General features: G+C 50.3%; 1 protein-coding gene across 2 annotated transcripts in view; it reads left to right on the forward strand.

Moving 5' to 3' along the window:
* ARHGAP33 (Rho GTPase activating protein 33) overlaps nt 1-10,900 on the forward strand; it is a 47,515-nt gene extending 36,615 nt beyond the window's left edge. For both annotated transcript variants that reach the window (XM_035117984.3, XM_060275707.2), the window contains 6 exons: nt 777-966; nt 1,328-1,473; nt 2,072-2,146; nt 2,629-3,189; nt 4,595-4,959; nt 5,126-10,900. In XM_035117984.3, coding sequence (XP_034973875.3) covers nt 777-966; nt 1,328-1,473; nt 2,072-2,146; nt 2,629-3,189; nt 4,595-4,959; nt 5,126-6,268 — 2,480 coding nt within the window. In that variant the 3' untranslated portion in view covers nt 6,269-10,900. The remainder of the gene's footprint in view (nt 1-776; nt 967-1,327; nt 1,474-2,071; nt 2,147-2,628; nt 3,190-4,594; nt 4,960-5,125) is intronic.
* Nucleotides 10,901-13,255: the final 2,355 nt, after the last annotated feature.

Genomic DNA, 13,255 nt, shown 5'->3' on the forward strand with positions numbered 1-13,255 from the left:
AGTGAGCCTGGTTTTGCAATTTGCATGGCAGGAGTAGGTGCTAGTAAGTCGGATGCTGATTCAGCTGCCAGTTTCACTCCTTTAATGATTCAAAGGTTTCCTTTCAGGCAGAATGTACACTTTTTATATGTATGTATGTATGTATGTATGTATGTATGTATGTATGTATGTGTATGTATATCTTTTTTAAGTACCAAATGTTTTTAAAATAGTTGCAACATGCAGCCAGCCCTTTCATTGTACAAGATGAACCTCTTGTCTTAGGTGGTAGTCTGGGAAAAGCAGCAAAATGATGCTCATCTAAGAGCATTGTGTCATCTTTCTTCCTTGGCATTGTGTTAAAACGCACCTGAATGCTCCAGACCAGCAAAGTGCCAAAACTTTGGCTTGTATAGAGATGGGCATACTAGCTGATGATCAGCTAATTAGCCGCTTAATTCGTATGGAAGCAGTAAGGGTGTACTTAGTTTTTTCGCACATGATTTCTCCGTCTTGTCTTTATTTCTGTTAAACAAATCATGACATGGAGTCATATGTCATGCATTACTGTTCATCTGAGGTTGCATTTACCTAATGTTAAGACCTGCTAAGGAACTCATGATTGCTATGATGTCCTGATATGCAAAACCACATGATGCAAAGGGGCTGCACTTTCTTTTCCCTATGACTGCATGCACTCCTGATGCTGGGCAAGTGTGGGCCTGGCTGCCTGTCGAGATGGTGGGCCATGAGGCTATCTCCCTCTTTGCACTCATGCAGCCTGTCTCCTTCAACAGGGCGCTGCTTCCTTCCCCGACCCAAATCCCAGGTGGTCAGCTGCCCCTCCACCCGGTTGCTGTCCCTGGAAGAAGCACAGGCACGGACCCAGGCCTTATGCAAGGCTACCAAGCCAGAGGCTAAGCAGGGATCCAACGATCTGCAGGGGCAAGGGAAACTTTCTTCTGTGTTGAGCTCACCCGACACCAGGTAATTGGGCTTCCATGTACAGGTGCAGTGTACCTCTAAGCATCAGGTGCTGGGAGCGAACAACAAGTGGGTTCGCATCACTTTGATGCCCTGCTTTCCAGTTGATGGTGGAGTAAATAGCCTCGCTCTGATCTGGGGAAGCAGTTCTTACACTACTGTGAAGACCATTGTCAGATTGATGCATGCAATGACCCTTCGAGAGCTGATGTTTCAGATGCAAGTGGGTTGTAGGTTGTTTTTTTAATTTTTAACTGCAGTGACAGCAGGCAACTGGGACGGTTCTCTGCAATCTGGCACAGGCTCAGACTGCTTAGCTGCCGGAGCTGGTGGCCTTGGGCTGACCTGTCTCTCCCACCTGCAGGCAAAAGGCAGAAAGTAATGGGAGGCTGCGGAAGACGTCAGGTCCTAGCTGGAAGGCCTTCTTCGCCATTGGCAAAACGCCGGTCACGTTTCGCAAGAAATCACACCGCCTTGGAGACCTTTTTGGGCTTGGAGAGTCTCTGCCAGGTGAGAGACCTGGTCAACACCTGATCGTGGGTTGCTTTCTTCATCCATGGATTTTCGGGACAGTGTACAAATCAGGAGCGGCTCCTCCAATCTGGGAGGGGCAAGGTGGTGGTGAGGCCAGAGTTGTAGCAGCACTGGGTTTGCTCCACTAGTGTGTTCACACAGCCCAGACCTTGCCACTGCTTCACTCTTCCTGGTAAGTTGCAGTGGTTCCACTGCTGGGAGGCTGTTGCACCACCATGCTAGGCAAGTGGCGAAAACATATTACACAACAACAGGGAAGTATGGATAAGCCCCCAGTCAGCACTCTTAAGGGCTAGAAACTTGCTTTCTTTTTAAAAAGAAGCTGAGATACACAGGTGCTCAGTTCTGCACCAGATAATAAATTCCACAGGTGTGGTGTGCTTGCCAGGTGCACAACATATATTGCTTGGGAACCTGAAAGGAAGTCCTCCCAACTAGCATTCCTCTATGGCTTTATATTCATCCCAGAGTGAATAAAGTTTGTTTCATGGGTGAGGATTGGAAGAAAGATTGAGACCTTGAGATAAGGCCCTTTTCGGTTAATAACTTACTTCCTTGTCCTGTTTTGCTTCAGGGGGCCAGCCTGAGACTGTCACCTTGCGATCAGCCAAGAGCGAGGAGTCCCTGACATCGCAGGCCAGTATTGCAGGTAAGAGGAAACCTCATAGGCTGGGACATATGGGGAGGTGAGGGCACCAAGGGCTGCCACCAGGGCTCCGTCGGGAGCGAGCGCAGGAAAAAAATTCAGTAAATAAGGAAACATTGGCTAGCTCCACAATTTCCCCCACATTGTGATTTTTGCATAGCACACATACACGCACATATCGTGATTCACAATATATTGCCAGGTCAGAAATTATGAATCCGATAGCCCAGTTTGGGACGATATACCGTATCTCCCACCCTGCTGTAGAGTGTCAGGCTTGAACCCATTGCCTTTCAGGGGGATCTCTAACTGCGCACCAGGTATGCAAGCAGCCAGTCCCCTAGAGGCAGAAGTATAGCCCTGTGTGGTGCTGAGGCTTGCCCCTTTCCTCTCGGGTGTGCATCCGGTGGGTGGGTGACAGTGGGCCAGGGAGTTGCATCTCCTTTACCTGTGTGGGTTTTCTCCTTTCTCGGTCCGTGTCCTAGGCCTCCCCAAGCTGCCCTGCCTGCGACGTCCACACTCCAGCAGCGATGCCTTCCCCACCCTCAAGCCGTGCCGCTCATGCTCTTCTCTAGGCTCTTCCGTGTCCGGCCGAGGCGAGGGTCTGGCGGCTGGGGCGGCAGATGTGGCCGCCCGGCGCCGCTCCTCCTGGCTGGAAGGCGACTCGGAGCTGGACTCAGAGCTGGAGCTCAGCCCCCCCGGCCTCCGTGGCCTGGACTTTGACCCGCTGACCTTCCAGTGCAGCCCCCCGGCTCAGCGGCCCTCGCTCTCGGACGACTCCGGGCCTCCGAGCCCCGGGCGGGTGCTCTCTCCCTGCTCGCCCCCCACGATCGGCAAGGATACGTTGGAGCCGCTGCCTGTCTCCCTCCCCGAAGAGATGCTGGAGATGTTCACCGGGGGCGAGGCCAGGGGCCCCGGCGGGCATGCCTCTCCACCACACATGATCTCAATGCTGCTGTGTGCTGCTGGCGGGCAGCTGAGCGACAGCTGCGAGCGTGAAGTCCGCTGCAAGATCACGCAAGCCAAAGGCCGCACGTCGCCACTCAGTAAGTGTTGGTGCCTTGTGGGAGTCAGTTGGTAATTCTCCTCAGCCAGGGTGATGTATCAACAGAGTACATGGAACCCCTGGAGAGCCTTCAGAGATTTCCTGCTCCCAGCAGAACATCTTCTTCCAGAGTCCCACACCGTTCAAAGTAACAAAGTGTGTATTGTCTCCACACACGAGAGGAAGCTAAACTATAGATAAACTGCTATGTACAGTTATTCTGGTCTTATGCTATATACCTGAAGGAGCATCTCCACCTACATCCTTCAGTCCAGACACTGAGCTTTAGCTCTGAGGGCCTCCTGGTGGTTCCCTCACTGCAGGAAGTGAAGTTACAGGGAACTAGGCAGAAAGCCTTCTCAGTAGTGACGCCTGCCCTGTGAAACGCCCTCCCATCAGATGTCAAGGAGATAAATAACTACACAATTTTTAGAAGACATCCGAAGGCAGCCCCGTATGAGGAAGTTTTTAATGTTTGATGTTTTATAATGCTTTTGTTTTTGTTGGAAGAGTGGCTGGGGCAACCCAGTACTATTATTATTATTATTATTATTATTATTATTATTATTATTATTATCCAACACTACTGCATGAAACCCACAGCCTTTCCCCCTGACTTTCCACAGATTCAGAGTCAGACCCTGACATGCAAACAGTACATCATCAAGACAAGACACACACACAGAGGACATAAAGAAAGCAATGCCCTAGAGCAGGCGTCCCCAAACTTTGGCCCTCCAGATGTTTTGGACTACAATTCCCATCTTCCCTGACCACTGGTCCTGTTAGCTAGGGATCATGGGAGTTGTAGGCCAAAACATCTGGAGGGCTGCAGTTTGGTGATGCCTGCCCTAGAGACTACTATACAAATCTCTACACATAGGCACATTTCCTGAACCAATGGGAGGGTGAATGACTCAGCAAATCATACACCCGGCATCACTGGTGTTGCTATGGTAACCCAGTGCACCTGGCACCCTTATCTCAGAACCTCCAGGTATGGGGGATGTGCTTCCCAAGACATGAGCCCAAGCACTGTGTAATTTAACCCATTGTTCAAATTACGCCAACAGTAAGGACCGTTTGCTTACTGCTGTTATTACTTTGAAGTAGTAGCAGGGCAGCCTTTGCCTACCTGGTGCCCTCCAGACTTTTTAGGACTACAACTCCCACTGGTCCAGGCAGCACAGCTGACGGATAGGAATGATGGGAGTTGTGATCCAGCAACATCTGGAGAGCCACAGGTACCACATCCTTCATTCATCAGGAACCTCCATGTGCTCCGTCCTGGAAGAGGAGCAACCACCAGTTATAAGTCTTTCTGTTGTACTCCTAGAAAGCTCCTTCACCACCCCAATGGGAGGGCCGGCTCTAATCTCTCTCCCTTTCCCTTTTTTCCTATTCAGGTCCGAAGGCCGAAGCAGCTCCCAACTCCCCCGGCGTGCTGTCCGTGCTGCGGCACATCCCGCCTCCGCCTCCCCCCAAGAACCCAGCTCGGCTGATGGCGCTGGCGCTAGCCGAGAGCGCCCACCAGGCGGCGTTGCAGCAGAAGCGCCAGAAGCAAGCTAGTCGCGGGCAGCGAGAACCCCGGACACATTTCCGACGCTCCCTGTCGCTGGAGTGCAAGGCGGGAGAGGTGACGAGTGGAGCGCGGGCGCTCTACTCCATGGTGCGCCCCAGTCCCAAGGCCCCTGGTCCCCCAGCCCTGCAAGGCCAGGCCAGGGGCAGGAGCATCGGCAGCCAGTGCCGCAGCCGCCAGGGGGGAAACCAGGTGAGGGCCTTGTGGGTTCTGGAAGTGCTGGGCTGGGATGAGAACTTACGAGGGCTCCTGAAAGGTGGAACACTTCTCAGACATAGCGTATTTTTTGATAGACTTGATATTTCCACCCCAGTCCTTAATCGTGGCCCCACCTCCCTTGCTTTTAATCTCTCTCCAGGTGCCTCTCAACCAGGCGTCGCCCCCAAGCAGCTCGGATTCCTTTTCCCCCTACCGGAGGGTCCTTGCTGACCTCGCCCAGAGAGACCACCCGTCGCATTCCTTCTCGGATCCCTACCACCTGTCCTCCCCGTCTCCTGTCTCACCAGGTGCCTACAGCTTCCGCAACCAACCGCCTCCCCTGTCTGTGCCCTGCCCTGCCCCCCGCCAGCCCCTAGACACCTACCCCTTGCCCAGCCAGCCTCTTGCCCCGCCAAAGCCCCCGCCTCCTCCGCACTTCCCCTTAGCCGCCGGCCACTTGCCCCTCAAGAGCAGGCTGCCTGCTTTCCAGGCCTACCTCCCGGACCACCAGCTCCGGCACCACGGCCGTTTCCCGGCCTCCTCCCAGGTGGGGGTCAACGGGACCCCCTCTCCTCCCCAGCTGGAGCACGAGAATCTCTACTATGAGATTGTGGGGGAGCCTCCTGCATACCCGGGCCTGGCACGGCCCTGGCCTTCCTGCCCTCCCCCGGAGTACTTGGCCACCTTCAACGCTTCTTACGGGGTTTTTGAGCGGCCGTGGCGCCAGCCCCTCCTCCCTCCAGCACCCTCCTCCCTCCAGCCCATCTTAAAGAACCCCCGGGCGCACGTCCAGCCCACGCCTCCCGTGACGGCCCGCCAAGAGCCCATCTATGTCAACATACCCTTCCCTGAGCCCCCCTCCACCACCCCTCCGCCCTCCCCACCACCTGAAGCAGCACACCCCCGGAGCCATTCCGACCCCGGAGCCCCCCAGTCTCTCTTACACCACAGCAGACCTCCGTTGCCTCAGAAGCAGAGGCTCGGCTGGGGGTATCCCACCACGGGGCAGTACCGCCACCTCATGGATGCTTTGCCGTGCAGCCGTACGTTGTTGCAGCTCTACCGCCCGCCTCCGGCCTGCTGGGGCCGCTCCCCCTATGGCCCGGAGCCCATCATCACCTACGACGGACCCCCTGCTCACCCAGGGAGCCAGGCCTCAGCACCCGCCTCGTCTCTACGGAAGCTGGATGAGTCTCCACCGCAGTACGGCAACGTGGAGAGGAGGGAGGGCTCTCCATCTGGGTGCTACCTGGGGCCCAGCTGGACCGTGTACACAGAGGGCCAGACGCACAGCTACTGCTGAGGAGGCCGCGAGCCTTGGATCCTCGGGGCTGGGCTCCGGGTCCTTGCCCCCTCCTTTTCCCCACCGGTGTTTATGGAATTATATTGTGGTACTGTTTGCTGTGGGGAGGGCGCGGGGGGAGGGGATGTGGGTGTTGAAAGGAAGGATGTGTTGCTATAGGTCCCAGGAACGTCGTGCCCAGGCCCCTCGCTGGCTGCTGCGCCTGCCTGTTTTGAGGACTGGCCTGTGGTTTTTGTTTTGAGAGCACAGAAATCTCCAAAGGCAGCTTTGGCTCCTGCATGGTGTCCCCCACACTTTGACCGGCATGACATCATGGCAGAGCCTTTGATCGTATTGTTTCAAGCCTCTTTTTCGCCGTAATGGCTGTTTTATGTTACGCTCCACGCTACATCTCTTGTGTCCCTGCCCCCCCATCCCCACTGCCAGCAGTGGATTCCTAGCCTCTCCAGAGGAGGTCCTTCATCCCCAGTGCGATGGGCACAGTGATGTGGCTGAACCTCACCCCTGGATGACGTCACCTGGTTTGCTTTGGTAACGCTGCCCCTAAGACATCGCCGGCAGGTGATGTCTAGGGGAGCCGAATAATGAGGCTGTCTGTGCTCCTGGAGGTGCAATGCCCTTAGCTGACACAGTGGGGCGCTGTTCACTCAGCTATGCTATTGCTGGGTGATATTGCAGGCTCTTTGAAAGCTGGGGACGGATGCCGCACCGATCACTCCCCTAAAAAAAGAATCGTCGGGTATTTCGATCCAGGATGAGTTCTAACTTTTTAACCGTTGTTTTAACCCCATTAAAACATTAACAGCACCCACCCACTCCCCTTTCTCCTGCTTTCCCAGAGATGAAGCCAGTTCCTGGCAAGACAGTAAGGCACAAGACTCTTGGCTTCTTACATATGTGCCAGGGGGTACAAGGGATGCTTTCGTTAGAGCAATGTGACCAGGCACTCCTGCAACCTCCTGCTTCCTGTTCCCAGACCATGTGCTTGTGGCTTTCAAGCCAGGCAGACTGTGGCGTCTCCAGAAGCTTCAGGGGTGGCAGGCGGGCAAGGGGAAGGTTGGCCACGCATTTGTGAGTTTACTTAGGATTGGAGGGTCTTTGTATATCGGTTCGCGTGTGTGGGTTTGTTTCTTTTAGTGGAAGGTAAGATGCATGTGTGCTTGGCATGGGATGCTTATGTAAATTTGTGTGTGTGTGTGTGTGTGTGTGTGTGTGTTTGGGTTTGTGTGTGCCTGGGAGGACATAGAGTTGGGTATCCATGTCTATATGGTATGTGTGTTGTGTTGTCTGGAATTGGTGGGCGTGTGTGTGTGTATGCGTCTGTGATGTTTGTATATATTTCATGGGACAGTATTTTAGGTATGTGGGGTGGGAGGAAGGAGGGAGGGGAATCTATGCCTTATTCCCCTTTTGACCAATCACACCTTGACGCAAAGGGCACAGGTGACAAGCCCAATGCGGTTCCCACTCCACAAAAGCACTTTTATACGGCCTGTGGGCTTCTTTGGAATCCTCATGATTCCTTTCTTAATTTCAAGAAAGAAAAACAATTGCTGATGGCAATTCCTTCCCCCACATCACTGGGGGGGGGACGGGAATACTGCCTGAGCGCGATGCAGACAAATTGCATGCGCATTTGGGTCCCATTGATTTCAATCAGAGTGAAGCTGAGCATGTGGTTAACTCTCCCCCACTGAACTCCGTGCGACCTCAAGGTCATGCCCCGCTTTTAACTGCCTGATCCTACTGCATGTTTACTTGGAAGTCAAGTTGTACTTGGCTCGATGGGACTGACACCCGAGTATGTGCACATAGGATTGCAGCCTTAACCTGGTCTTTTCAAAGTCCCTTTTCGAAGGGTCTGGGTTCCCTCGCGAGGTTTGGGATCAGCCATATCTGGATCTTGGCCACCCCAGCTGGCTTGCATTCTCTTGTGGTGAGATCCAGATCCTCCCTCTACATTACCAGGCAGCGGCCATCTTAAAGCAGATGATACTCGTATATGCATAAAATGATATGCAAATGACTTGGAAATAATTCTCCACCTCCGATATGGTTTTCAGCGTGAAACATGTGCCCTGACTTAAGCATTTCGGATCCAGGACTGATTGACAGTTGAACCTTTTGTTTTAACTGCAGAAACTGCACTAATCTTGCCCTTTCTTTCTTTCTTTCTTTCTTTCTTTCTTTCTTTCTTTCTTTCTTTCTTTCTTTCTTTCTTTCTTTCTGTACTACTGCTGTGGCAATGACTTTCAGACTGCCCCAGGTCCTTTACCCTCTTATATATCCTAGGTTTACATAGGAACAGTTCGTTGCAGGCTGTTTCTTGTGTTGCATTGCAAACGTGTGAGCACATTCCGAAAAACCTAGTGTCTAAAAACCCACGTAAAGCATGGTACTGGAACTGAAACCAGTGGCCCTGGTCTGTGTTGGGGTGGAAAGTCTTTGGGAGTTTTTGCTGTATATTTATTTGCTACGTGGGCACAGCAGTCCTGTGGCCCCTTGGGAAGGGCACCCCAGAGGTCATGGGAATCATCTGTTTTCCATCTCCAAGGATGGAGAGATTGAGAGAGAGTTCTGAACTGGGGAGGGTGTGAACCAAAGGAAGTCCACCCCAATACCCCACAAAGAAGAGAATAAATTACACCAGCTCCGTAGGGATGGGGGAGAAATTTGATTCACTTTGTGTTTAGAGCCAAATCTATCAGATATGCTCTTTCCAAAACAATAAGAAAACCGAAACATAAAAATGAATACATTTGTGAAAGAGACATACAAAAATGCATTGAATTAGGATAAATTGTTTGCAGAATTGTGTGTAATAGGGCTTGTCCACACATGCAGTTTTCCCGTGCCTAGAAAGCACATTTTCCACTTGCCCTGCCATTTCTCCTGGGGAAAACCTGCTCTTCAAGCGTTGATCTGAGCAAACATCAATCCACGGAAAACCCAATTGATGTTTGCTCTGATTCGACCCTAAAGAGTGGGTTTTCCTGGAGGAAAGTGGCGGGACAAGTGGAAACCGCACACAATGATTATTCTTGGAAGAAATCAGCACTAACATGCTGGTGAATTTTCACACATGGATTATTTTCAACTTGAAAATTGCTGAACAAATGTGGAGAACCGAATTGAAGACTGGAGAAAACGAGAAATGGAGAGAACCAAAATGGACAGATCTTTCAATCTCTTGCCAGTTCAGGAGCTGATGTATTTTACTGCTTATTATTTCACCTCCCTGGAGTAATGGGAAGGAAATGGTTAAAAACAAACAAACCAAAAAGCAGAAAAGGGCGAAGGTGCACAGCAGGACCTCTCCAATCTCATTTCTGTCCTCTGTGTCACAACCCAGCAGGATGTTGGATCAAGCAAAAAAAACACCTGCCTTTAGTCCTGTCCCCCACAACACAGAGCCTTAGGATTGCAGCTCGAATGTCCAAAATTTGGGGGATGCTCATATTCACAAGAAAATGCTAATAACCCAAGATGACTTCTGAGAGTGCCCGAATACACATTTCAGACACAGACAACTGCTGATAGCTCTATTTAGATGTGTTCTAGCCATGCACAACTTTTCCCTGGGCCTGCCAATGTGCCTATGTAAATGTGACAAAATTTTGGGCGTTCACAGCAGGATCATCATAGAAATATATACCTTCCATGGGAGATCAAGGTGCATATTGCTGTTCCGACTTTCTGGGCAATTGGATTGTAGATGTAGGTGCAGTTTCTGGGCGACCACTGTGCCTTTCAAATATAATGTTCTGTGCAACCCTTTAAGATGATTCCTGACCTGGGAGACTGACATATTCACTTGTACATTTGGCAGGCAAATGGGTGAGGCCTGCTTTCGCCTGGGCCCGACCTGCAGCAGAGCGAAGTGGTATTTATTTATCAAATAGGCTATCCAGATGGTTTGCAACCTATTTCTGAGACGGCAAAGCGGACTGTACCACCACAGAAAGCAGGTGGGATGTGTCTGGGGTGTCCCATTTTTGTAATAGTCTCCTATGTGAAAAATCAGGGTGGCCAAATGCTAAAGAGGAAGAGGGCTCCTGCGCCTTTAAGAGTCGTGTAGCAAATTTCAGCATGTGTCGCTTGCCACGCACAACTCTCTTGCATTGCATCTGGGCACTCTAATGGAAAAATTGTAAGTAGAAAGTAGCACAATCGAAAACAGGCTGTGCAAGAAATTGCCTCCCTGATGCGCCGGTTTTCTTCCTGCATTTCATGGGTAAGCATTTAACAACGGTATTTCCCCACTCATGGCTTGAAGTGGTGCAGTTATCTCACTCCCCTTGGCATTCTACCACCTCGTTTTGCTGCACGCATGCATGCAAACAAACACCAAGAGATTGCTTCCTATTGTTTCCTCTGTGCGATGTCTCCCAGGGTCTGACATCAAAGGGTTCTGGGGAGGGGAAGGGGCAGTCCCATATTCTCTGATGCTGTGAAGCTGTCACTGCCACGTGTGTCTGTGCCTGTGTTTCTAAAGGCCAGCATTTACTCACTACCTGATGTGCTGCATCCTTCTTTTCGGATATGAATCGACCTCCCTTTCTTCCTGGACTCTTGTACTAAATGGCTTAAAACAAAACCAATTAACAAATAAAGGCAAACTGGCAGCTTGGGCATGTGGTCTCTCTGCTTGCAAGGAGACGGATGGGACGAAACGGCTTGTGTCGCTTGGAGTCATGTTCATCATCTTATTACTGAAATTTATATGCTGCGCTTCTCTTGAAGGAGCCCAGGGCAGAAAAACACATCAACAGTACAATACAATTAAAACTTCTAAAAACAACCTTCTAAAAACCAGTTGAAAGCCTCCAAAAACAATCACGAATTCTCACAGCTTATAATTTCAGGGTTGCCAGATCTTTCAGCCACCAAATGCATGGGTAAACAGGAATGTTTTTAGATTCTTCCTAAAAGTTAGGAATGTGGGAGACAGATGAACCTCTCTAGTGAGGCTATTCCACAAACACGGAACCACCACCAAAAAGGCCCTGTCACGGGTCACCACCAACCATCTGCTCAGAGGACATACCAATCCAGAAGCTAGACACAAACATCCCTTTCTCTTTAGAAATAACCTAGCAAACACAATAAACTCCTGTCTCCACCCAAATGCAACCAGGTCCAATATGATCTGGTGACTAAACCATATGACACCACCCACACATTTGCACCAATAGTCTAGGGATGTCAGTGGTACTTGGCCACAGCTAAATTTTGCTGTCAGTTTCATCCCTTAATTCTGGATGTTGAGGGTGAAATAGGAGGTTGGTCATAGTTGTTTCTTACACACCACCAAACAGTGAGTCTAAGTGGTGGGTTCCTCAGCTCAACATCTATTTCACTATATATGGTGAGAGGAGTAGGCCCAATGATGACCAAAAGTCAAGGCCATTTCCAAGGGGAAGAAGAAGGAAGCCATGCCATCTCCATTCCTCTTTCTTGTGGATGACTTCCAGGATTTGCCGTCTATGTGCCCTTGGTAGTTGGTGGTTTTTGTTTTGTAATGTTCAACACATGCTCCTTCATGTCTTATGAACACCTGTTATTTTTAGAGCGCGCCCAGATGTTTCCTCTCTGGGCAGTTTCCCAGGTCAACGGGGATGAATTTTCATGCTGTTTAAAGTTTTGTAAAGTCTGCTGGCTCGTTTCATATCCAGAGAGAGCTTTTTATAGTATCTTTTAGCCTTTTCACCCATCGCAGTCATTTATTATTATTATTTTAATGAAGAGTGTGTGTTTAGAACATAGACGCAAGAATGCAACACATCTAAAGTGCGTGATTTGCCCCAAAGAACCCAGGGAACTGTAGATTGTTAATGGTGCTGGGAATTGTAGCTTCTCGAGGGATAAACCACACTTCCCATGATTCTTTGGGGAAGTCATGGGCTTTAAATGCCTTAATGCCCTTCCCTACTTTAACCATCTATTTGGCACAAAATGAGCTCTGATGATACAGTGCTGTACGTCTTTACTTACCCATCCAGCCTTGCTGCAAGCTGTGAAGTGGCTACCAAAGAGTGACATTAGAAAAACAAATTCTACAACTGGAGGACTGATTCACACATGATCTAGACCAGTGTTTCCCAACCTTGTGCCTCCAGATGTTTTGGGACTACAACTCCCATCATCCCTAGCTAGCAAGACCAGTGGTCAGGAATGATGGGAATTGTAGTCCGAAAACAGCTGGAGGCACAAGGTTGGGAAACACTGATCTAGACAGCCCTTCCAGGAAGTGACCTGGAAGTTCTAGCACCGGTCTTTACAACCTGTGATAGCAGGTTCACACATGCCCATTAACGGTAGCTGCCGCAGTCACCAAATGCAGAATACATGAGGTGAAACCCAGTTTAAAGAAGCCCAGGGTGGCATTCTCTGATTGCCCTCCCTCCATTTTACCACATTTATCAGCCACATTGTGGTTTAGGATAAAATATGGTGTTTGCCCAGGGTCACCCTGTGAACTTTGTAGCTGGCTGAGAGGGGCTGAGCCTGTGGTGTATGCAGGTTTGGTGGTGCTTGGGATGAAAGTGGGCCCCCAGCCAGCACAGTTCCTTGGCAAAGACATGTCACAGCATCTATCCTGGGAAAGTAAGAGGGGAAAAGGAATTTGGAAAGAGGTAATCGAGTGAGTCATGCCTCTTCCCTCAGAGGGATGTAGTTTTCTGCTCAGGGCAGGGAAGGGAGAAGCAAAAGAGAAGGGAAGAAATAATATGACCATAAGACCAGTCGTACAGTAAAGTTGGACATTCATTTTGCTAACTTCAATTTCAAACTGGGAGTAGGTGGGACCTGGCTGGCTCCAGTTTGGTACATTATCCCCACCCACTTAGGTTTACTCTTTTAAAAAAATATTTTTTTAATTGAGTGCCAGGTTATGGTTTAGCTGAAGGTGGATAAATAAGGCTGTTAAATCTGTGTGCTGTGATGACTAGGGATGTGAAAAAGGCATCGTTTTCTGTGCTCTCCTAT

The sequence above is a fragment of the Zootoca vivipara genome, chromosome 6 (genome assembly GCF_965207765.1).
Source record: "Zootoca vivipara chromosome 6, rZooViv2.hap1.1, whole genome shotgun sequence".
In the NCBI taxonomy this organism is placed as follows: domain Eukaryota; kingdom Metazoa; phylum Chordata; class Lepidosauria; order Squamata; family Lacertidae; genus Zootoca; species Zootoca vivipara.